This window comes from Dendrobates tinctorius, unplaced genomic scaffold (assembly GCF_039654945.1).
Source record: "Dendrobates tinctorius isolate UK_male_01 unplaced genomic scaffold, ASM3965494v1 ptg000057l, whole genome shotgun sequence".
Lineage (NCBI taxonomy): Eukaryota > Metazoa > Chordata > Amphibia > Anura > Dendrobatidae > Dendrobates > Dendrobates tinctorius.
The window spans coordinates 12,284,177-12,310,762 of NW_027361725.1; the positions used below are offsets into that span (position 1 = coordinate 12,284,177).

General features: G+C 43.7%; 1 protein-coding gene across 2 annotated transcripts in view; it reads left to right on the plus strand.

Annotated features, from left to right (window-relative positions):
- The window catches only part of MDGA2 (MAM domain containing glycosylphosphatidylinositol anchor 2), a 1,066,479-nt gene that overhangs the window by 589,858 nt on the left and 450,035 nt on the right, over positions 1-26,586 (plus strand). The window contains exon 4 of one of the 2 annotated variants that reach the window (XM_073577764.1): positions 23,414-23,622. In XM_073577764.1, coding sequence (XP_073433865.1) covers positions 23,414-23,622 — 209 coding nt within the window. The remainder of the gene's footprint in view (positions 1-23,413; positions 23,623-26,586) is intronic. The other variant, XM_073577765.1, reaches the window with a different exon arrangement.

Here is a 26,586-nt window from a genome sequence, read left to right on the forward strand (position 1 = left end):
AACAGTAAGCTTCACATTGGGGAAAAAAATTCCTTCCCGACTCCACATACGGCAATCAGACTAGCTCCCTGGATCAACGCAATATTAAGGAAACTAGTGTATATACCCTGTAATATTATACTTTTCAAGAAAGGCATCCAGTCCCTTCTTAAATTTTAGTAGGGAATCACTCTTTACAACATCATATGGCAGAGAGTTCCATAGTCTCACTGCTCTTACAGTAAAGAATCCACGTCTGTGAGTATGCTTAAACCTTCTTTCCTCCAGATGTAGAGGATGCCCCCTTGTCCCCGTCACAGGTCTAAGAATAAAAAGATCATTAGAAAGGTCTTTGTACTGTCCCCGCATATATTTATACATTGTAATAAGATCACCCCTAAGCCTTCGATTTTCCAAACTAAATAACCCCAAGTGTAATAACCTGTCTAGGTGTTGCAGACCCCCTAGTTCCCTAATAACCTTGTTCGCTCTTCTATGCACCCGCTCCAGTTCAGCTATGTCTTTCTTATACACCGGAGACCAGAACTGTACACAGTATTCTGTGTGGTCGAACTAGTGACTTATATAGAGGTAAAATTATATTCTCCTCATGAGCATCTATGCCTCTTTTAATGCATCCCGTTATTTTATTTGCCTTTGCAGCAGCTGCCTGACACTGGCCACTAAATGTGAGTTTGTCATCCACCCATACACCCAGGTCTTTTTCAGTGACAGTTTTGCCCAGTGTTTTACAATTAACCACATAATTACACATCTTGTTTGTTCTACCCAAGTGCATGACCTTACATTTATCCCCAATTAAATCTCATTTGCCATTTATCAGCCCAAGCTTCTAGTTTACATAAATCCTCCTGTAATATAAAATTTTCCTCCTCTGTATTGATTACCCTGCAGAGTTTAGTGTTATCTGCAAATATTGAAATTCTACTCTCTATGCACCCTACAAGGTCATTAATAAATATGTTAAAAAGAAGTGGGCCCAAAACTGACCCCTGTAGTACCCCACTGCTAACCGTGACCCTGTCCGAGTGTGCTCCATTAATAACCACCCTTTGTTTCCTATCCCTGAGCCAGCTCTTAACCCACTTACACATACTTTCCCCTATCCCCATTGTTCTCATTTTATGTATCAACCTTTTGTGTGCACTGTATCAAAAGCTTTTGAAAAGTCCATGTACACCACGTCCACTGCATTCCCTTGGTCCAGCCAGAACTTACCTCTTCATAAAAGCTTATCAGATTAGTCTGACAGGATTGGTCCCTTGTAAACCCATGTTGATATTGGGTCATGAGGTTATTCTTCTTCAGATACTCTAGTATAGAATCTCTTAGAAGACCCTCCAGGATTTTACCCACAGTAGAGGTTAAGCTCACTGGCCTATAATTTCCAAGTTCAGCTTTTGTCCCCTTTTTGAATATTGGCACCACATTTGCTATACGCCAGTCCTGTGGTACAGACCCTGTTATTATGGAATCTTTAAAGATTAAAAATAATGGTCTATCTATGACTGTGCTTAATTCCTGCAGTACTCGGGGGTGTATCCCATCCAGGCCCGGGGATTTGTCAATTTTAGTGATTTTTAGACGCTGCCGTACTCCCTACTGGGTTAAGCAGATGACATTTAATGGAGAATTTTTATCCTTGATCATGTTATCCATCATGGGAATTTCTTGTGTAAATACTGTTGAAAAAAAGTCATTTAGCATATTGGCTTTTTCCTCATCCTCATGCACCATTTCACCCAGACTATTTTTAAGGGGGCCAACACTATCATTTTTTAGTTTCTTACTATTTATGTAGTTAAAGAATATTTTGGGATTATTTTTACTTTCTCTGGCAATGAGTCTCTCTGTCTCAGTCTTTGCTGTCTTGATTTGCTTTTTCCAGAATTTATTTAATTTTCTGTATTTATTTAATGCCTCTTCACTACCTACTTGCTTTAATTCTCTAAATGCTTTATTTTTGTCACTTATTGCTCCCCTTACAGTTCTGTTTAACCATAGTGGTTTCCTCCTATTTCTAACATGTTTATTCCCATACGGTATATATTGTGCACAGGTCCTATTCAGGATGCTAATAAACGTCTTCCATTTTATTTGTGTATTTACATGTCTCAGGATATCGTCCCAGTTAATTGCACCAAGATCATCTCTCATCCGTTGGAAATTTGCTTTCCTGAAGTTTAGTGTCCTTGTAACCCCTCTACTACACATCTTATTAAAGGATACATGAAAACGTATTAATTTGTGATCACTATTACCCAAGTGACCCCCAACCCTTACATTTTATATGCGGTCTGGCCTGTTGGTTAATATTAGGTTTAGCAGTGCCCCCCCTCTTGTTGGGTCCTGAACCAGTTGTGAAAGGTAATTGTCTCTCATAGTTGTCAGACACCTATCACCTGTGCTGGAACTGCAGGTTTCGGTTCCCCAATTTATTTCAGGGTAGTTGAAGTCCCCCATAATAATGACTTCTCCTTGAGTCGCTGCTTCATCTATTTGCTTTATGAGGATATTCTCTGTTGCTTCCATTATTTTTGGAGACTTATAACAAACCCCTATCAGTAATTTATTTTTTTCCCCTCCCATTATCTCCACCCACAGGGACTCTACATTTTCATTAGATTCATATATATTATCACGCAGGAAGGGTTTTAAGGATGATTTTACATATAAACACACACCTCCCCCTCGTTTATTTGTACAGTCATTTCTGAACAGACTATAGCCCTGTAAATTAACCGCCCAGTCATGGCTCTCGTCCAGTCATGTCTCAGATATCCCCACCATGTCATAATTATGCTCCAACAACATTATCTCCAATTCCTCCATCTTGTTGGCGAGGCTTCTGGCATTAGTATACATGCACTTTATGTATCTCTCTGTACCTCTATTCTTTCTTAAATTATTAACTGTTCTAACCCCACCCCCCATGCCACCTCCATCCCCAATTTGATTATTTGTGCCCAGGTCTCTACCTGCACTGTCTTCCCCTCCTATAAAAGGAATACCCTCCCCCCCATCCCTAGTTTAAACATTAAATATGGTAAGATCAATGATGTTGATAAAAATTACAACTTGTCAAGCAAAAAACAAGCCCACACACAGCCATATTGCCAAAAAATAAAAAGTTATGGCTCTGGGAAGAAGGAACCAAAGAACGAAAAAGCAAAAATGAAAAATCCCAAGGTTGTGAAGGGGTTAAAGATAATGTAGATCAAGCTAATTTCTACAAGCCGTAACACATCACAGATTTCCAAAATTTACAAAATTAATGTAGGAATGGGTGATTGCACAAATCAATGAATGAGTGAGTGAATGAAAGAATGATTGAGTGAAATTTAGAAAACAAAACAATGATTAAAGGGCTTAGTTTACTGATTTATTAACATTCACGTAGTGGAATAAAATAAGTTCAAGATGAATAAAAAATACAATTTAAATATGGAAAAATGAAAGAGGAAAGAAAAAATTAATGAATGAGTGAATGAATGACAGTTTTTCACGAATATTTAAAAATATTCCATATAGAGTTAAATAGGTTGAAAAATGACCTTGTTCCATCAAGTTCAATCTTTCTCCACCAATTGTTCATTTTGTCACTAATTTAACTATAACCCACAATGTTATGTGTATGAGGGAATCATCCAGCCCTTATATAAAAGCTCTTATAGCTTCGACCATTACTACCTCTTGTGGTCGGCATTCCACATTCTGACTGATCTAACTGTAAAGAATCCATTCCTATTACCTGCCAGAATCACCTTTATTCCACCTGTAATGAGTGCCCCCTGGTCCTTAGTGTGGTCCTTGGAAGGAATAAGTCATGCGCCAGTCCTTGGTACTGACCTCATATATATTTATACATGTAAATGAGATCTCTTCTGAGGTGTCTATTTCTTGGATAAACAAGCCCAACTTTTCCAACCTCTCATCATATGAGAGGCCTTCCACCCCTTGTAATATAGGAGAATAGGAGATGATTCCATCCCATATAACGTAGAAAGGGCCTCCATCCCTTGTAAAAATCTAGTTGCCCGCTTTGAACTGACTTTAATTTCTCAATGTCTTTTTTTAAATCTTGAGCCCAAAACTGGATCCAATATTGTAGATGTGGCCTTACTAGTGATGTATAACGGGGTAACAATAAGTTGGGATAGCAGGATTTTCTCTCTCTTTTTATACACCTTAAAATCCTGTTTACTTTTTTGGCTGCTGCTCGACATTGAGTACTGTTACTCAGCTTACTTGTAACCAACCAATTCTAGTTGACATTATATTAATGTAAAGTGGTCGTCCAAGACTTTTCCACTGATGGCCAACAGCAATATCTGATCAGTTGGAGAGCAACTCCCCCACCAATCAGCTGTTCCCGCACAGCTCCATCAACTGCATAGTGGCCATGGCCAAGTACTGCACATCTGCCCCCTATTCAAATCAATTGGGGTGGATGTACAGTACGTGGTCATGGCTAGCATATTGTGTATGGAGCTGTGCTGTGCAGATCATCAACTGAGTATTTCTGCCGACCGCCAGCACTGGGAACAGCTGATCGACAGAAGTGTTGAGTGTCGCCGCCCACCATTAAAGCAAAAGTCCTGGACAAAACATTTCATTCATTTGGGATATAGGGAATGAGTGAATGAATTAATGGATAAATGAACTATTTAGTACTGCAAAGATATTTCAGAACATATTTTATACAGGATGTCATCATATCGATTACGGTAAGTTAGTTTGTGAATTACTGAATGAATGATCAAAATCAAGAAAATAAGCAAAGGCACAGTATTTCAGATTCATTTTGAAAAATAATATAATAGATTTCCAAAAGCTAGACAGTGAATGAAGATAGGAATGAATAAAAAATTTAGAAAACTGAAATACGACTTATGCTAAAAGGACTTGATTTATTCATTCATTCCCATTCACATAGTGGAATAAAATAGGTTGAAGAAAGACTAAAACAGTGAAATCAAAATAAGGAAGAAAGTGGGGGAGTGAAAGGATGAATGAATAAATGAATGAATAAATGAACGAATGAATGAATTGCTTAATTCTTTTAAGATACTGGATATGATATTATTTAATGTGTGAAATAGTGGATGAATTGATGAATGAATGAATGGAAGAATGAATGAATTAATTGATGAACTACTTTGTTCAGAGAGTAATGCATGACATGGCTACTTCACGATTGTATATGGGATGACATATCAATTAAATACAATAATTTGTGAATTATGGAATGAATGAATGAAAGAATGAATGAATGATCCTTGTCTACAAAATAAATGAAGGCATTAGTTGGATCAGTGCTACAATGATATTTTAAAGACACCATACTTCAAATTACGGTAATTGCTAAAAGTCAAACCATAGATTTGTAAAAGTCAGAGTGTAAATTAATATAGCGACGAATGAAAGAAATTTGAGAAAATTATTTCAGATTCAGCAGAGACATTTTCAAGATCTTAGTTTGTACAATTGTAAGGTTCATTCCCAAAGCTGCACTATCACCTATTCTAAAAGACTGAAGAATGAAAGAGATCGGGAATAATGAATCGAGGACTTAGTTCAGCCATTTACTCTATCGCTCAACGCCTCGTGGATTTTTTGAGTTGTAATTCAAGTAAATTGTGCATTTGTCAAAATTGGTATATTGTGAATTAATAAAATTAATGAATAAATGGAATAAAAAAAAATAATGAAGATAATACTGCAGTGACATTTTCAGGATAGTATTCCAGTTAGAAAATCACTTGGATTTACAAAGCTGACGAATGATTGATTATATGACGCATAGGGACCATGAATGAAAAAAACATATGAGTTATTTAGTTCAGTAAATATATATGAAAATGGTTCCGTGGAAACTATTTCACTTTATTATATTGCAATTCTAGTCAGTTGTGTGCTTAGAAAATGATTTTAGTTGGTGAGAAAAAGTTTGCCGAATGAATGAAAGAATGAATGAAGGGAATAAGTGAAGGAATTGCTTGGATCAGGCAGTGCTGCAAGAGCATTTTCGATAAATTATACTGCATGTCCAAAACTTATTTAAATAAATTATTATGGAGTTAATTAAGAAATACAGGAAGTGAAAGAATGAAATGAGAAACATTAATTAAGGAATCATTTACACCGTAATCTATTTTTTCCCATGACCCGTAATATTATATTTTCATTTCAGTAAATATTGTAATTTATTAAATGTGAATATTCTAGAATAATATAGGTAGATGAAATACAGGAATGAAATTAAGAGAAGGAAAGAATGAGTGGAGAGAGAAATGAATGAATGAATAAATGAATGAATGATTGAATTAGTTCACAAAGTGCTTACATTTTAAGATATTATACTGGATGTCATGATATTAACTTAATTTGGGAATAAATGATTAAATTAATTAATTCAAACAGTGCCACAAGGATATTTTAAGACATATCACGATTTTAACCCCTTTAAGGACCAGGGAATTTTTTAGTTTTTCCACTCTTATTTTTTCCTCACTTTCTTTCAAGAGCCATAACCTTCTTACTTTACTGTTGACATAGACATATGAGGACTTGTTTTTTTTGCCGGTTGAGTCGTAGTTTTGAAAGGCATCATTCATTTTGCCTCATAATGTATGGAAACACCTAAAGAAAAATTGATGAAATGATAAAAAAAATGCAATTTCATCATTGTTTTGGGGGTTTAGTTTTTACAGCACTCATTGGTCAGTACGTTTGGCCTGGGAATGTGATTGCCCACATCAGTCTGATTACGTCGATACCAAACATGCATCAATTTTAGTTATGATGCACAGTATGTGGCCCCAGTTATGATGCACAGTGAATGGCCCCAGTTATTTGCCAAACATGCATCAATTTTAGTTATGATGCACAGTATGTGGCCCCAGTTATGATGCACAGTGAGTGGCCCCAGTTATTTGCACAGTGAGTGGCCCCAGCTTTTCTGCACAGTGAGTGGCCCCAGCTTTTCTGCACAGTGTGTGGCCCATCATGTTGCTGCTGCCGCTGCCTCCCTTACAAAAAAAAAAAACCTGTATGCTCACCTCAGTCGCTGCCCCCTGCTCATCAGCGTTGCACTCTGCAGTTACTGTGCAGGCAGAGAGCGCGATAGCGCTCTCTGACCTGAATGTCACTGCAGAGGACGCAAGACAGCAGAGTGCAGGGACAGGTGAATATGCCTCCCAACCCCCCCTTCATACTCACCGGGTCCTGGCGCTTGTCTCTGCAGCTCCCCTGCTTGTTGTTCCATGTTGTCGGCGCTGCTCTCTTCCTGGTTCAGCGGTCACGTGGTACCCGCTCATTAAATATGTTCATATTTAATGAGCGGGTACCGTTTGACAGCTGAAGCAGGAAGAGAGCAGCGCCGACAACATGTAACAAGCAGGGGAGCTGCAGAGAAGGGTGAGTATGATCTGACACCCCCGCTCCCCCTCCCCCGCCGATCCCCCCCAGTATATGACTCGTGTATAAGTCGAGAGGGGGACTTTCAGCCCCAAAAAATGGGCTGAAAATCTCGACTTACACACGAGTATATACGGTATATTACTGTGATGAAAACAAAATCAGTATATTGCAAAAAAAATAAATAAATTTTCAAGACCCGTAACATTCTTATTTTCCTGTTGTTGGGGCTGAGTGAGGGCTTGATTTTTGTGCGGTGAACTGACTTTTTTATTCATACCGATTTATTTGTACATACAATGCTTTAATTGTATATCATTTTATTTTTCTATTACAATTAGAGGGCCAAAAAACCTAAATTTTGTCGTTTTGATTTTTTTATCTTTTCGTTGTTTAGTGGTTGGGTTAATTAATTCCATATCTTCATAGATCAGATTTTTATGAACATGACAAAACCAAATATATATATTTTTTCCTTTATTTATAAGGGGGGGGAGAGTGGTGGCTTGAACTAATTTTTTTCAACATTTTTTCTTCCATTATTTTTTAGTCCTTTAAGGCCACATACACAAGTTCAGTATTTGGTCAGTATTTATATCAGTATTTGCAAGCCAAAACCAAGAGTGAAACAATCTTAGGAAAAGTATAAGGCTATGTGCACATATTGCGGGTTTTGTTGCAGATCCGCAGCGTTTTTTGGTGCGGAATTGCAACAAATCCGCAAAGGGTAGCTCAAGGAATGTTAATCACTGGAAATCCAGAATTGGTGTGCACATGCTGCGGAAAATTGCGCACTGATTTTTAGTGTTTTATTTTCCGCAGCATGTCAATTCTTTTTGCATTTACATTGAGTCAGTCAAATCCACACCTAAACTGCAGGTGTAAAAAGGTTTGCAGACTAGCTGTAGACTTGGATGCCAAAAATGCTGCGGAAAGGAAGGCAGAAGAGTGTATGGGCAGAGACTGTGTGTGAGAGGAGAATATGTGTGTGAGCAGAGAATATATGCGTGTCTGTCTGTGGGTGTCTGTGTGTAGCCAGGCATCGCCTGATGGGTCTACTACTTCCATCCGGTTATGTCTGCTACAGTGACAGGATGAGCCGATGATGGGACAGTAGTCACATCATCTGGCGACTGTGTTCAATTGTAAAACAAAACAAAAATTATTATTACTCACCAAACACCTAATCCCCGACATCCTCGATCTCCTGCAACAAAAATAAAATAATAAACCAACATGTAGTTACCCTTCCTCCGTAGTCCATTTAATAACGAGTGTCCCATGATGATCTCACGTTTAGAACAGTCACATCGGGAGATGTGACCGCTCTGCCTGGACTCAGATGATACACTGACAAGAGGTAATCCTCCCGTAGTGTATCACTGCGCCGCCATCAGAGTTCACCGGAGTTCGTGCTGTCACTTGCAGCATTGCTGCATGAGAAAATTCTCACACAGCGGTAGTGCCATAAGTGTGAGCACAAACTCCAGTAAACTCTTAGTGATACACTGCAAGAGCGATTATCTCCTGTCAGTGTATCACCGGAGACCAGATAGAGCAGTCACATCTCATGATGTGACTGTTCTGCACGTGAGATCGTCGTGGGACGCTCAGTAAATGGACTACATCGGACAGGGAGCATTTATGTTCAGGGCCGTCATCAGGGTATTACAGGGGGCTTGCTTCTGCTCATCGGTCCCCAGTGGCAGGATTGTGCCGATGTAGTAACTGACTCTGCATTCAAGATGCTGGTTCAGTTAAACTCTATTGCCGTGCAGGCGCTTCAGCGCGTATAGCGCACTTGAACTGCATGGAGGGAGCATCACTGCAGGAGCGTGGCCAGGTAAGGAGAAAGGTTTTTTTTTATTTTTATTGAAAGCGGCATGGGGACAGGATGGGAGACAAGGGGGCAGGATTTGAGACACGGGGCAGGATGGGAGACACGGGGGGCAGGATGTAGACAGCTGGGGAAGGATGGGAGACATGGAGGCAGGATGGGAGACACAGGGGGCAGGATGGAGACACGGGGGCAGGATGGAGACACAGGGGCAGGATAGGAGACACGGGGGCAGGATGGGAGACACAGAGGACAGGATGGGAGACACAGATGGGGCAGGATCATGGAGCAGGATGGAGACAGAAGAGGCAGGATGAGACACATGGTGCAGGATCATGGGGCAGGATGGAGACATGGGGCAAAATGAAGACACATGGTGCAGGATCATTGGCAGGATGAATACAATGGAGACATATGGGGCAGGATCACGGGACAGATGGGACAGGATCACAGGACAGATGGGGCAGGATGGGACATCACATGGGGGCAGAATGGATATTCATGAGGGCAGGATGAAAAAACATATGGGACCAGTATGGGAGAACATATGGCTGGACCCAGGAATGAGACATACGGCGGCCAGGATGGGGGATATTATTACCATAAGGGCTAATTAAGGAATATTATTACTGCAGTGATGTATTTGTTTTATTTTTTGAGGATACTGTTTTAAATGGGAGAAGTGGTCCTGTTATTGTGCAGAGCGACACTATGACGCCTTTATTTCTTCATGCGGTGTAGTTTAGAAGTTGGGAAAAAATTAAGTAATGTGTTCTGCAAGTGATGCTGTACATAACTGTGTTATCTCCTGCAGAGATGAGCCCTGGCTGGATGAAGATAAAAAACAAAAATGAAGGACTTCACCTAGGGACGTCACTGATGAGTCAGTGTGTTACCTGTACACTGACACTATACACTGTATACTATATACAACGGTCCTGTGTACAATGTCACCAGTGATCACTCTATTACCTTTACACTGACACTGTATACAGAGCTCCTGTGTATAATGTCATTGATCACAGTATGACCTGTACAATGCATACAGTGCTCGTGTGTATAATGTCACTCTTGATTATATTGGATATTTTAACAAATGATTAATAGGATAGAGTAGAGTAGGGCTCAGCCAAAAGAGTCTACCTTGTCGTGGTGGCGGCTTAAAAAATCTTTTGGCTAAAGCAAAAGCTGCTGGCTATATATGTGATCTGGTGATGGGAACTGTTATTGTGTGATAGGTGAGAAGTGGAGTTTTTCCAAGAGGGAGCAGTGGGGCTGTGGACAGATTGAGGGGTGGAACCTGGGTGGAGTCTCAAGAGGGCCCCAAAAATTTTGCCAGCATGGGGCCCTGAAATTCCTAGTGGCAGGCCTGTTTATGTTGGTTTATTATTTTCTTTTTCTTTCAGGACATCGAGAGATTCGGGGAATAAGCGATGCAGTAAGTATGGTAAATTAAGATTCAATAAAGGAGTCTGTGTCATTATTTCAAATAAAGGACTTTCTTCTGGCTGTGTCTTTATTTACCATACAACTATAGGATTAGAAATGGATAGTTGTCTTATTGACGCTTCTCCATTACTAAGCTGTGGGCTTGATGTCACCAGACAACACAAAGGTGACATCAACCCCACAAATATTACCCAACTTGCCACCACTACAGGGCAAGTAGGGAGAGCGAGGCTATAAGATGCACCATTTCTGGGGTGGCTGAGAGCTGATGTTTTAGCCTGTGGGGTGCCACTATACATGGCCCCTTCCCAGGCTATTAATATTAGCCCACATTTGTCTGCCTAGCCTTTGCTGGTTCAATTTTATAAGGGGCTCCATGTCAGTTTTTTTCTGGGGTGCCCCTTGAAACTAGCCAGTAAAGGCTAAGCAAACATCTGTGAGCTGATATTAATATACTGAGTACCTTTATGGCTATTGGCTCTTTCCCAGAATATTAACATCAGCCCTCAGCTGTGGGCTTTCCCTCTGCTGGTTATGAAAATTACGTGAGAGTCCATGCAATTTTTTTTAATTTAAAAAAATAAACAGATTTTGCATTTCAAGCAAATTGTGTGTGTGAGTGTATTTTATTTAACTCTTTATGTACCATTTTATTAATGAGGGCATCTGGCTGGCACATGCATATATATGCTGTATATATACTGTATGTGCATATATACAGTACAGACCAAAGGTTTGGACACACCTTTTCATTCAAAGAGTTTTCTTTATTTTCGTGACTATGAAAATTGAAGATTTACTCTGAAGGCATCAAAACTATGAATTAACACATGTGGAATTATATAATTAACAAAAAAGTGTGAAACAACTGAAAATACTGTGTCATATATTCTAGGTTCTTCAAAGTATCCACCTTTTGCTTTGATTACTGCTGTGCACACTCTTGGCATTCTCTTGATGAGCTTCAATAGGTTGTCACCGAAACTGGTCTTCCAACAGTCTTGAAGGAGTTCCCAGAGATGCTTAGCACTTGTTGGCCCTTTTGCCTTCACTCTGCGGTCCAGCTCACCCCCAACCATCTCGATTGGGTTCAGGTCTGGTGACTGTGGAGGCCAGGTCATCTGGCGTAGCACCCCATCACTCTCCTTCCTGGTCCAATAGCCCTTACACAGCCTGGAGGCGTGTTTGGGGTCATTGTCCTGTTGAAAAATAAAAAACGCCATTTTTTTTTCAGAAAAATAATATTGTATTAAATACATGTACGTACGTGTACATGTAAGCTGCACACACTGTACTAATTATATTTGTCACTAACATCTGTCTATCTACCTATTCTATGTGTATTTACTGTATGTAATCTATCTCTTCTATCCTGTAGGCTACTGCTGTGATTTTACTTTATGCGTCTGCTGAATTTCCGGCTTTTCTTCTATCTATCTATTTAATATATATATATATATATATATATATATATGTGTGTGTGTGTTTTGAAGAATATTTCCTTAGGCTAGTTTCACACTAGTGTTTCCTGGAGCTGCGGAGGGATGCGCACGGCTGCCGTGAAGCTCCGCCCGTGGCCGCACCTCCTCCGGTCAGCTTCACCTATGGGCGCATGATGCTGTATGCGACCTGCATACCCTATCTTTAGCATTGGGTATGCAGACCATGTGCAGGTATGCGTTTGCCAGCTCATGCGTCCTTGTGACGGTGCGCCGACCGGTGCCAAACGCACCGTGTTGCATTTTAGTGCGATTGGTTTCACCATCAAAAGGACGCATGCGCCGGCAAACACATACCTGCGCACAGCCTGCATACCCAATGCTAAAGATAGGGTACGCAGGTCGCACGCAGCGTCATGACCGGAGGAGGGGCGGCCATGGGCGGAGCTTCACGGCAGCCGTGTGCATCCCTCCGCAGCTCCAGGAAACGCTAGTGTGAAACTAGCCTTAGGCCTGTTTCATACTCCCGTTTTTTGTCGTCAGTCAAAATCCGCCAATTTTATAAAAAAACGGATCCGCCAAAAAAGGGGCAGATCCGTTTTTTCCCATATAGACTTACATTAGTTACATTTTAACGGCTTCCAGGCGGATGAGACGGACAATGCAACGTTATTTTTCCTTGACGGTCCGCTAATTTTAAGTGCGCATACCCGGAAGCTTTACTCCCAGAAGCATTTTAACCATGAAATGCCATTCTCTCTCTCTCTCTCCAGACCACGGTCGCTTTAAATTTTTCATCTTCGGCGGATCCGTCCATATTAGCGTCCGCTGACATCCGTATGTCACAACGGAGGAGGATCCGTTAATTTTCGTTTTTGTCGGATGCCAACTGTCCGCCAACAACGGAGTTGTGAAACAGGCCTTAGAAAACGATGTGTAAATGACTTGGAGAATTTCTCTATGTAAAAGCTCATGTTAAAATCGCATTGGAATCGGATCGCGATCGCACTGCATTCAGATGTAAATCGGATGATAGATGTGAAAAATCAGATTGTACTCGCATAAAAAAGGCATGACACTCGTCTGACTCTCCTACATCTAAATCGGACTGATTTTAAGATCGCTAGAGTGACTCCAGCCTAAGGATAAAGATAATATACTGGAGGCTATGATATTAATTGATTAAATTAATTTGTGTACTAGAGAATGAGTGAATGAATTAGGAAACGAGTGGGTCAAAGTTTGCTACTTAAAACCCCATGAATCTAATAACCATTGGGTATAATAATTGCTGTTTAGGATGCTTCTTGGGTGAATTCTCAGTGCTGGGGCTTCTTAGAGATTGAACTGGTGCTGGTTCCAATATCGCAGGGAGAACTTGTAATGAAATCTGTCCTTACTTTATTTGCTCTTTTCGGCCCAGATGCGTTGGCCACACGTGCAATCCAGGGGAGGCTGCAGCTGTCTGTCTATCTGTGCCAGTGAGCCGGGCTTAGCAAATATTCCTAACCTTTCTAGAAATTACAGGAGCCCGGTGCCTTGTGTCTATTCTTGATCTTTTCAGATATTGTTAGGATAATGTGGATGTGGAATGAAACAATACTGTATAGGACGTCATATACCCATGATGCACAGTATATGGGATAAAGCCCCACACTAGAAGGAGTGATATATAATACAAAACAACGAAATGTCATCACAGAGCTGCATGTAAAGTATAGATCAATATTCCTTAAAAGATACACCTGTGCTGCTGCAGAACTTCTTTTGGTAGAAAAGGGCAGGTTTTATTCCATTTTCCAGCACCTGAGGTGTATTATGATTATGAGGTTCTGCAGCAGCTGAAGCGTATTACGAGGTTCTGCAGCAGCTGAGTTGTATTATGAGGTTCTGCAGCAGCTGAGGTGTATTATGAGGTTTTGCAGCAGCTGAGGTCTATTACGGAGATTTTTCAGAAGCTGGGGTGTGTATTATGAGGTTCTGCAGCAGCTGAAGTGTATATTGTGAGGTTCTGCAGCAGCTGAGGTGTATTATGAGGTTCTGCAGCAGCTGAGGTGTATATTATGAGGTTCTGCAGCAGCTGAAGTTTATCATGAGGTCCTGCAGCAGCTGAGGTTTATTAAGAGGTTCTGCAGCAGCTGAGGTGTATTATGAGGTTCTGCAGCAGTTGAGGTGAATATTATGAGGTCCTGCAGCAGCTTAGGTGTATGTTATGAGGTTCTGCAGCAGCTGAGGTGTGTAATATGATGTTCTGCAGCAGCTGAGGTTTATTATGAGGTTCTGCAGTAGCTGAGATGTGTATTATGAGGTCCTGCAGCAGCTGAGGTGTGTATTAAGAGGTTCTGCAGCAGATGAGGTGTATTATGAGGTTCTGCAGCAGCTTTGTTGTGTATTACTGAGATTCTTCAGCAGTGGTGTGTATTATGAGGTTCCGCAGCAGCTGAAGTATGTATTATGAAGTTCTGCAGCAACTGAGGTATGTAGTATGAGGTTCCTGCAGCAGCTGAGGTGTATTATGGGGTTCTGCAGCAGCTGAGGTGTATTATGAGATTCTGCCGCAGCGAGGTATGTCTGATGAGGATCTACAGCAGCCAAGGTGTATGAAGAGGCTCTGCAGCAGCTGAGGTGTATTATGAGGTTCTGCAGCAGTTGAGGTGTATTATGAGGTCCTGCAGCAGCTGAGGTGTATTATGAGGTTCTGCAGCAGCTGAGGTGTTTATTATGAGGTCCTGCCTCAGGTGAGGTATATTATGAAATTTTGTGGTAGCTGCCATGTACTATGAGGCTCTGCAGCAGCTGAGATGTGTATTATCATACTAGATGGTGGCCCGATTCTAATGCATCGGGTATTCTAGAATATATATGCAGTTTATTTTTGAAGATTTAATAATAATGCAATAATGCACCCCCCAATCCTGATATGTATGGTTCTCTCACCCCCAATCCTGATATGTATGGTTCTCTCACCCCCAATCCTGATATGCATGCTACCTCTCAACCCCCTAACCTGGTATGCATGGTCCCCTGACCCCCCAATCCTGGAATGCATGGACCTCTCACCCCCCAATCCTGGAATGCATGGTCCTCTCACCTCTCTTTCCTGGTATGCATGGTCCTCTTACCCCCCTTTCGGGGTATGCATGGTCCTCTCACCCCCAATCCTGGTATGCATGGTCCCCTCACCCCCCTATCCTGGTATGCTTGGTTCCCTTACCCCCCTATCCTGGTAAGCATGGTCCCCTGACCCCCCTTTCTTGGTATGCATGGTCCCCTCACCCCCCTTTCCTGGTATGCATTGTCCCCTTACCCCCCTATCCTGGTATGCATGGTCCCCTCACCCCCCTTTCCTGATATGCATGGTCCCTTCACCCCCCAATCCTGGTATGCATGGTCCTCTTACCCTCCTTTTGGAGTATGCATGGTCCCCTCACCCCCCAGTCCTGGTATGCATGGTCCCCTCACCCCCTATCCTGGTATGCATGGTCCCCTCACCCCCCTTTCTTGGTATGCATGGTCCTCTCACACCCCAGTCCTGGTATGTATGCTCACCGTTACCCCCTTTCCTGGTATGTATGGTCCCCTCACCCCCCTTTCCTAATATGCATGGTCCCCTCACCCCCCAATCCTGGTATGCATGGTCCTCTTATCCCCCTTTTGGAGTATGCATGGTCCCCTCACCCCCCAGTCCTGGTATGCATGGTCCTCTCTCCCCACAATCCTGGTATGCATGGTCCCCTCACCACGCTTTCCTGGTATGCATGGTCCCCTCACCCCCCTTTCTTGGTATGCATGGTCCCCTCACCGCCCTTTCGTGGTATGCATGGTACCCTCACCCCCCTATCCAGGTATGCATGGTCCCCTCACCCAACTTTCTTGGTATGCATGGTCCCCTCACCCCCCAATCCTGGCATGCATGGTCCCCTCAACCCCCCAATCCTGGTATGCATGGTCCCCTCACCCCCCTTTCCGTGTAGCCGCGACCAATCAGCGTCGCGGCCCTTTGTCCGCGACCAATCAGCAATGCGGCCCTGTAGCCGCGACCAATCACTGCCGCGGCCCTGTACAAAAATAATATTAAAAAATAAAAAAAAGTTAATCTCACCTTCCGATGGCCTCCTGTCTTCTTTCCATGTGCCCGGCCTCGTGTTTCAAGTAATGCTTTGCGGCTTAGACCGCTGATGATGTCGGTCTTCTTTCTTTCTCTCGCGAGAGTGACGTCGGTCTTCTTTCTCGCTCTCGCGAGTGTGACGTCATCAGCGGTCTAAGCCGTAAAGGATTACTGGGAACGCGAGGCCGGGCGCATGGAAAGAAGACAGGAGGCTGTCGGAAGGTGAGAATAACTTCTTTTAATTTTAATTCTCTTTTTTACAGATTAAGGCCTGCGCCTGCCGCTGATTGGTCACGCCCTGGACCAATCAGCGGCAGGCGCAGCTCAGGCCAGTTTCACACTAGCGTTTATTCGACGCAGCGCACGACGCCGCTAAGCCCCACCCCCTGCCGGCTCCCTGCCCGCCCCATCCGGTCATTGCCACCTACTATCGCACATGGACGCTTGCGATCTGCGCACCCAATCTTTAGCATAGGGTGTGCAGATCGTGCGCTGGCCGTGCGCTAGTAGGATTTTGGCGTGCGCTGCGCACTTTTGAAGGTGCGCCGTGCGCGCTGAAATGCAACATGCTGCGTTCGGCACGCACGGGCGCACCTTCAAAAGTGCGCAGCGTACGCCAAAATCCTACTAGCGCACGGCCAGTGCACGATCTGCGCACCCTATGCTAAAGATACGGTGCGCAGATCGCAAGCGTCCATGTGCGATAGTAGGCGGCGATGACCGGATGGGGCGGGGCTTAGCGGAGCCATGCACTGCGTCGAATAAACGCTAGTGTGAAACTAGCCTTACCATTAAAACAGCTGCGCCTGTCGCTGAGCCTGGCGGCCGCGACCAATCGGCGGCCCGCGATTTCGGTTACAGACAGACACGATAAGGCGTTTATATATATATAGATTATGAGGTTCTGCGGCAGCTGAAGTGTGTATTAAGATATTATGAGGTTCTGCAGCAACTTTGTATATTACAATGCACCCATTAATGTTTCTTGTGAGAAAACCACTTTAAATTCCCCTTTATGAGATTTCTCCATGCACAAAACACAGTTAAGAGACACATTCAGCTCTGCTGCATCTGAACTGACTGCTACGTAATATAATACCCAGCATGACGATGGTACAATGCTTATTAAACATATGGGACCTTTGCCATCTTCTAATGATATTTTCCATGCGAGCCCTCAGTGTCAGCACTGCTTAAACATGGAGAATTGTAATTACCTGACGTCCTCTTAGGGGTCTGTATCGTGACTCATAACCAGAGCGTATGCATACAGATGGGGCACAGATGAGTTTGTGCTGCAGAGGACAACAGATTATCCATTTTCCTAAATCTTAAAGAACTGTTAAGCGTCAGGTTACGGCCATTGCACAGCAGGAATCCAGAGCCTTGCACACAGCAGTCTCCCTTCTTCTTCAGCTGCCGTGGAGCCTGCTCAGCAGACTCGTTGGGCCAGGGACTCTGCCCAGACCAGCAGTGTAGGATAAGTTGCTGCTGCCACCTCTGGTTCAGAGTTGACTACGCATGCTGGCCAGCAGCGAGCCACTCCAGGGACTAAGTCCTCCTTTCGCTCCACTGAGCATGCCCGTGGGACGATCTCTCTTTGGAGATTGGAGGTCACATGCTCAGGTCCTTCTCCAGCTCGGATTGGACCATCTGAAAGGTCAGGAAGGTCTCGGAAGGATGCAGCTATAAAAGAGCAGCATGGCCGTGCGGCCATGCGCTAGGATAGACTCAAATAGTTTAGAGCAGGGGTCCCCAACCGCCGGTCCGCGGCCCAGCACCGGGCCGTTGCAGTGCCCTTGCCGGTCCGCGGACACAAGGGGAGCCGGGGGGTGGTGCAGCAGCTGATACTCACCCTGCATCCCGTGGCGGCTTCATCCAGCGCTGAGCGGTCACGTGCTACCGCTCATTTAAGGTCATGAATATGGACGCCACTCATCTCCCATAGGCGTGGCGTCCATATTCATGGACCTTAATGAGCGGTAGCACGTGACCGCTCCGCACAGGAAGAAGCTGAAGCGCCGCGAGATGCAGGGACGTGCAGCGACGGGAAGGAAGTTCAGCGACGTGAGGGTATGATGGGGAGGATGGGGGAGCCGAGCGGAGCCATAAATATAAGGGAGAGAGAGTGGGAGCGGAGCCATATACACAGGGGAGGGAGAGTGGGAGCAGAGCCATATATACAAGGGAGGGAGAGTTGGAGCAGAGCCATATATACAAGGGAGGGAGAGTGGGAGCGGAGCCATATATACAGGGGAGGGAGAATGGGAGCGGAGCCATATACACAGGGGAGGGAGAATGGGAGCGGAGCCATATATACAAGGGAGGGAGAGTGGGAGCGGAGCCATATATACAGGGGAGGGAGAATGGGAGCGGAGCCATATATACTAGGGAGGGAGAGTGGGAGCGGAGCCATATATACAGGGGAGGGAGAATGGGAGGGGAGCCATATACACAGGGGAGGGAGAATGGGAGCGGAGCCATATATACCAGGGAGGGAGAGTGGGAGCGGAGCCATATATACAAGGGAGGGAGAATGGGAGCGGAGCCATATATACAAGGGAGGGAGAGTGGGAGCGGAGCCATATATACAAGGGAGGGAGAGTAGAGCCATGTATACAGGATGGGAGAGTGGAAGCAGAGCCAGGTATACAAGGGAGGGAGAGTGGAGCCATGTATACAAGGGTGGGAGCTGAGTCATGCATGCAAGGGTGTGAGCGAAGCCATGTATACAAGGGTGGGAGCAGAGCCATGCTGTCTCCCATCACCCCTAGATGGGACCGTCTTGTTGGAGGAAAACAAGCCCAGTGCTCCCACTGATACATGGAAACAAGCCCAGTGCTCCCACTTCAAAACCTATGGTGAGTTGAGTCTCATTCACATTATAAATGTTATATTATGATAAGTATGCACTGACTACTAAACCTGTCCATAGCCCCGCCCCCTTATGACCAAAGCCCCGCCCCTGACACGCCTCCATTCTCGCCCTGCCGGGCCATGGAAGAATGGTCTTGCTTGAAGCCGGTCCCTGGTGCAAAAAAGGTTGGGGACCCCTGGTTTAGAGTGTATAATGATGGATGCATGTATCTGGTGACTGACTCATTATGAAACCCCTTCCCTTTTGATACATATGTTGGTAGGATTTAGAGTCTGAGTCAGCGCCTGCCAATGGCTAGTCTATAGGCCACAGTGCATACCAGCCTTCTGCACACTAGCGTCCGATAGTGTCGCCCACTACAGGGCACTATCGAACCGCGGCAAGTGACAGCCACGCCGTTGCAACGCCTTGCGCAACCTGTGCGCTTACCTGGCCCAACCCAGGGCGATTAGTGGCGTCCACCTGAGCGGCACTGTGCACACTTGCACATGTAATTTATTTAACCCTTGCTGGCATCGCAGTCACGGTGCTGAGCGCTAGCGGTCTAGAGGGACTTCAGTCCTGCGGTCTAAGGGCTGAGTTCTGTGACTATACGCTAGCGCTCATACTGTTGAGCTCTGTGAGCAATAACAGGCTACGGCATTTATTATTTGGTGGATGTGCGGCTCTGTGAGAAAACAGAGTCTGCCTCTGTACACGTTGGGTGAGGTTAACCCCGTGTGTTCCATTATTATACCACCATATTGCGTCCGCCATTACCGAGCAGCAGTTAACACCTCTGCACGGTGGACCCCGGGCTGCGAACGCACCTAAATACCATCTTTATTATTTGGTGCGTTCCGCCAGCCCGTAACAAGAACAATGGCTATTTCAGTTCCAAAACAGCGCCACACCCAGTCTACTGGTTATTTCTGGTAGTGCAGCTCTGTCTTGCTCCCGTCAAGGAAGCTGATTTGCAATATCAGGCACTGCTCTCTGCCCAGGGTTACTGATGCTGGTACTGTGTATAGCTATGCCAACCAACACGGTTTTCCCAAGGTCCCATATTATTTAGGACTGTCCTGCAAAGTGCGCTTAGCTATTTTGAGAATTCTCATTCAAGTAAATTGAAAAAGCAGCGCATGCACAGCCTTCTCGTCATTCCTGGCATGCTGGACATGTCTAGTCAGAATGAGGCCGGAAGTATGCAAATCGCCCGCTGTCACAGGAGAATCCTTACAGCGCGCACTGTGTGTGCTGTGAAGATTGACATGTCTGTCATATAGAGTGACTGCCATTGTGTACCCTGAGCCTGGATAACCCCTTTAACATGAGGACTCATGAGCTGAATTTGTTGAATGAGGTTTTCAGCCAGGTTGCTTTTTTTATGATTAGTGCTCAAAGGGACGTATAATTTAAACGAGTTGTACAAATTATTGTGACATTTTTAGGGTCATGTACAGTGAATTTTTAATATGAAAAATGTAAATTAAATTAATAAATTCCCTTTTACATGCTTTTCTTAACTTAAATGGAAATGAGCTGTAATACCAGACTCAGCCTTTAGACTAGAGTGGTGCCATTTCAAAGTCAGCGATGGTTTTCTAGTTACACACTAAAGGCACTTTCTAAGCAAAACTGATGCATTACATCATTTTAATGATGAAACGTAATTTAAAAACACCAAAGAGGTTAGTCGCGTACGACCATCTCCAAGCCTGTGTCATGATCCAGTTTGGATATGACAGGTTTTGAATAAGTAACCTTTGTTTTTTTCCTTTGAGCTGTTTGCTCAGGGTTGGTTTTGCCCCCCCGTGGCCATTAGGGTCAGTGCACAGTGGTGTCTTTTGTTCTAGTTTGCCCCCGGTGATGGCTAGCGTTATTACACGGGAATCACTAGCAGGTGTTTTTGCTCTGGCTTTCCTATAAAGGAGTGTCAGGTGTGTTCACTCACTGTTGGTGATATTGGTCTTTTCCAACCATCCTTGGTGAAGGAAGGAACTTGAGAAGAGTCCCGGGCAGCTCAGTCAGAATTCTGGAGTGGCAGCTATGGTGTCAGCGAGGAGTTCTTGCAAAGCTTGGTGGAGTGGCAGCTATGGTGTCAGCAAGGAGTTCTTGCAAAGCTTGGTGGAGTGGCAGCTATGGTGAAAGCTGCACTCAGATGCTGGACTCTATTGCTGGAAGAGAGCTGCACTCGGATGCTGGACTCTGTTGCTGGAAAGCTGCACTCAGGTGTTGGATCCGGTTGGAGGAATAGATGCACTCTGTTGCTGGGAGCATTAGCAACAGAGCAAAGCTAAGTGGTGTTTCCCTGTTTGTCACTTTCCTCAATGTGTGCTTTAGTGCAGTGGTGGGATTAGTTTCTGCGCCGTCCACTTCACTAGTAAGGGATTGGTTCAGGGCGAGCTAGGGATTTCAGGTATCCTGATCGGCGCCCGGTGCGGAACCGGCCTAGGGATCATTAGGAGTGTAGAGACACTGACTCAGGGGAGTGCAGGAGGTCTCCATGTCCCCATTCCCTATCGCAGGGCCACCATTGTAGTTGTTTTCCTGGCTTTCCCCTTTATACTGAAATTCGCCTGCTGGAGGCGGTGAATCTGGCTGCACGTTCTATTATTTAAATTCGCCCTGCTGGAGGCGGTGTATCCAGGGTCACGTGTGTCATATAAATTCGCCCTGTTGGAGGCGGTGTGTCCAGTCACACGTGACCATGACAGCCTGCAATAGGCACTAAAATGTAGGCAGTATTCTGTTTAAGAGTTATTCTAAAATAGAAGATAAACCACTTCTCCAGTAGGTAGGTGATATAACTGTTGGATCAGTACGGATCACACTGTTTGGACCCTCACCATTTGTCCCATCACAGGACCATGGTAAGGAGGAGTTGATCGGAGTACTGCTTGTGTATGTGCCGATGAGCACTCTACTGGGCTTTCTTGATCATTGCCATCAATTGAATGGATCAGCAGGGCAATATATAATCAATCCATTCAATTCCTCTTGACTGAGGGACATGGTTTCCCTTTTAATCGATCATTCGAGATCTCATAACATTTGTTGTGCATGAACCAATGAGCAAAATAGTGGGTTATCTTCATCAGTACCATTAACTGAATGGAGCAGCATGGCACATGCATAACCACTCCAGGCAATTCCTCATAGCTGGGAGAAACGAGGGACATGGGTTCCCCTCTTGTAGATCATTCAAGGACCCAGAACTCTAGTTGCGTATGCGCTGATGACATCAGGTAAAGCAACATTGGGCTATCTTCATCAGTGCCATCAACTAAATCGAGCAGCAGGGCACATGCATAGTTAATCATGTCTAGCTGGGAGAAACGATGAACATGGGCTCCCTTCTTGTAGATCATTAGAGGTCTTAGTACTCTGCCTGCGCATGCGCTAATGAGAGTAGTATTAAGGCCCCATCTCAGATAATGAGATCGTTAGCAAGATCGCTGAAATGTCACTGATTTTGTGACGCAACAGCGATCTTGCCAGCGATCTTGCTACATGTGACACATAGTGGCGACCGGCCCCTCCGCTGGATATCGCTGATCGTGCCCGAATGTCCCAGGCCATTTTTTGATCGTTGGCATCCTGCTGGCCAGCATGACAACCTCGTTGGTGACGCAGAACTCGGGGACGCAGGTGTGAGTCGTCAAAATAGCTGCTGTGTGACAAGGTCCCAACGACCGCCGAGGTCGTTATACGGATCACCGGATCGCTGCTGCGTCTTTGAGTAGATCTGTCTGTTTGACAGCTTACTAGTGACCATTTAGCGACGTACCAGCGATCCTTACCAGGTCGTATCGTTGTCGGGATCCCTGGTGCGTCGCTTAGTATAACTGTGCCCTTAGGCTAGCTTCATTAGTGCCATTGACTGACTGGAGCACCACGGCGCATACATAATCAATCACTCCTATCTGGGGCAAACAAGGGACTTTTGTTGATCAGTTGAGTTCCCAGAACTCTGACCCACACCAATCTAACAATTATCTTCTGTTTAAACAGGAATGCCCCTTTAATAATGCATTACATGTCTTGCAACCTATCAAATCAGAGCTTGTAGTTTTAAAAAATATCCCTCTGTGGGCAACCGGAAAGTAGAAATTCTGTTTGTAATTGCAAAAATTGTTCCCACGTTCTGTTGCTCTACACAAAAGTCTCGGTAACATACATCTTTATCCCAACAGCATTTCCTCCTGGAGCTCGCTGGTGAATCAAGGCTCCGCTAGTCGGTAAGGTGTTTATTCAGCTAAAGTATCTTACATAATCTTCTCCTTGTACCATTTCATTTTCAGATTTGGATGATCCCATTGTGACCGTACATCAAAGCATAGGAGAAGCCAAGGAACAATTTTACTATGAAAGAACTGTTTTCTTGCGTTGCATTGCTAACTCCAATCCACCAGTCCGGTACAGCTGGAAACGGGGAGAGGAGATCCTTCTACAAGGCTCTGATAAAGGTGTGGAGATATACGAGCCTTTCTTCACCCAGGTAGGAAATAAGGTATCTGATCTCCTTTATTACATATATTAAATATTGATAATGTATCTATTCTCATTTCTTAAAGATGTTCTCCACCCAAACAAAGATGATTAGGATGTGTCAGTCACATTAATGGGTTCTGTCATATGAGGACTCCCATGATGTACAAAGCAGGGAGGTCTCTCCTTTGGCAGTTTCACTATTTCACAATGAAATGTATGAGAGTGAATGCTAATATTTGTTCCAATAGTGGGTGGTTGTATACTTATAGACACCCTCCACTAGAAAAGTTAGGAGGCATTTGCTCCAGATGCCTTCATCATGGTATTTCGATACAGGGCTTGGGCCACCAACTGAGCAAAAGCATCAAGAATCAATTTTCACCTTTCCACACATTATTACATCTTGAACTCCCACTGAAACCTAGATTTGGTGCCACAAGACAGCAGCCAAGAGGAGCTTAGTGGATTGGCTTGTTGCACATGCCCCATGATTTTCTATTCCAAGTTCATGGCACTGATGAAGATAGTTGAGTGTGGTTCTGTATTTAGCTACCTTCATATCTTAAGTGTTGTCAACTTAGAACAGAGTGGCATAGCAAAGGAATTAAACTCCTCCTGCCCGTGGTTTGGCAGTCAGGGGAGATTGGGGAAAACCAAGCCCTCATTTTGGCAAATAGTTGGGGTCCCAGTGGTGAGACCAAAACCAGTCTAAAAATTATCACCAGTATTCAATAAATGGTTGATAATTTAAGCGTGTAATGGTAATACTGTGCAAGGTCAGTTGGCAGCTTCAAAGAGGGCTCCCACGAACAAGCTTGGCCTCAACTACTCTGCTTTCAAGATTTCAAGGACTGCGGAGTTAGCAGCAAGTTAGTGGTATGAGATGGCAAGTAGAGTAGTAGCCAGGTAAAAACTAGGTGGTCAGTACAGGAACAAAATGACAAGGCAGCAGAGTGGTCAAAAAATGAGAGGCGGTCAAAAATCAGGAATGTCTACAAGGAGTCAAAGCAAGATACTGAAATATTGTCTAGGAGCAAGTCAAATAACTGGAAGTGGACTGCAGGCTTTCAGGAGCTTAAATAGCCTGCAACCCAGCCCAGGCCACGCAGAAGGAAACAAACAAAATTGTGTATATTATAGGGGGTGGAGGTGTCGTACTCATAGTCGTCTTACCCTTTACCATTTTTCTCTAAAATGTTATCCATGGAAGGTTCAGATGGACATTGGAATATTTTCAGAAAATTTAAAAATGTTTAACTTAAAATTGACGCCTGTATGTGAAGTCCTAAATGTCTTTGTTGGAGGAGGTTATCAATGACTGATAACCTCTATATTCAGTAGATAACACAGGATCTACCATGCACAATAGGTGATATCACAGCTCACCTTCCCCTCATCTTGTACAATGACTGATACCACAGAAAATATGTGGATCCACAATTCACAATAGGTGATACCACAGCTCACCTCCACCCCCTCCCCTTACTATGACCTTTGCACATGCTCATCAGATGCTTGAATACAAAAGACAGCGTCTGAGTCAGCCTGTCGCTGCTAATTTAAGTGTGCATTTTCTATAATAGCAGGAAGTTCGAATCTAACAAAGCCTCAGTGTGAAAATTAAAATTTCTAGTTTTTGTTTTTATTAAAGATTTTGAAATCAGGAAAAAAATTGCCAAATCTTAAAAAAAAAAAACAATTAACCCCTTAACCCCCAAGGGTGGTTTGCACGTTCATGACCGGGCCAATTTTTACAATTCTGACCCTTTATGAGGTAATAACTCTGGAACGCTTCCATGGATCACGGTGATTCTGACATTTTCTCGTAACATATTGTACTTCATGCTAGTGGTAAAATTTCATTCATATAACTTGCGTTTATTTGGAAAATAATGGAAATTTGGCAAAAATTTTGAAAATTTCGCAATTTTCCAAATTTGAATTTTTATGCCCTTAAATCACAGAGATACGGCACACAAAAAACTTAATTACTAACATTTCCCACATGTTTACTTTACATCAGCACAATTTCGGAACCAAAATTTTTTTTTGTTAGGAAGTTATAAAGGTTAAAAGTTGACCAGCGATTTCTCATTTTTGCAACACCATTTTATTTTTAGGGACCACATCACATTTGAAGCCATTTTGCGGGATCTATATGATAGAAAATACCCAAAAGTGACAACATTCTAAAAACTGCACCCCTCAAGCTACTCAAAACCACATTCAAGAAGTTTATTAACCCTTCAGGTGCTTCACAGGAATTTTTTGAATATTTAAAAAAAAAATTAACATTTAACTTTTTTTCACAAAAAAATAATTCAGGTTCAATTATTTTATTTTACCAAGGGTAACAGGAGAAATTGGACTGCAAAAGTTATTGTGCAGTTTATCTTGAGTACGCTGATACCTGATATGTGGGGGGGAACCACGGTTTCGGCGCATGGCAGAGCTCATAAGGGAAGGAGCGCCGTTTGATTTTTTCAATGCAAAATTGGCTGGAATTCAGATCGGATGCCATGTCACATTTGGAGAGCCCCTGATGTACCTAAACAGTGGAAACCTCCCACAAGTGACCCCATTTTGGAAACTAGACCCCCCAAGGAACTTATCTAGATATGAGGTGAGAACTTTGAACCCACAAGGGCTTCACAGAAGTTTATAACGTACAGCCGTACAATTAAAAAATCATATTTTTTCCACAAAAATGATCTTTTCACCCTCAATTCTATTTTTCCAAGGTTAACAGGACCCTAAAAGTTATTGTGCAATTTGTCCAGAGTGCGTTGATACCCCACATGTGGGGGTAAACCACTATTTGGGCGCATGAATAACCAACAAACCAGACGAATACACATGATATTTACCAATAAATCTCATGGGTCATGTGCATATGGATTAAATACGCCCATCATCAAAATACAGATGAAGCTCAACAAAAAGATGATATATAGGCAATAATTGTATATAACAAAATAAGTTT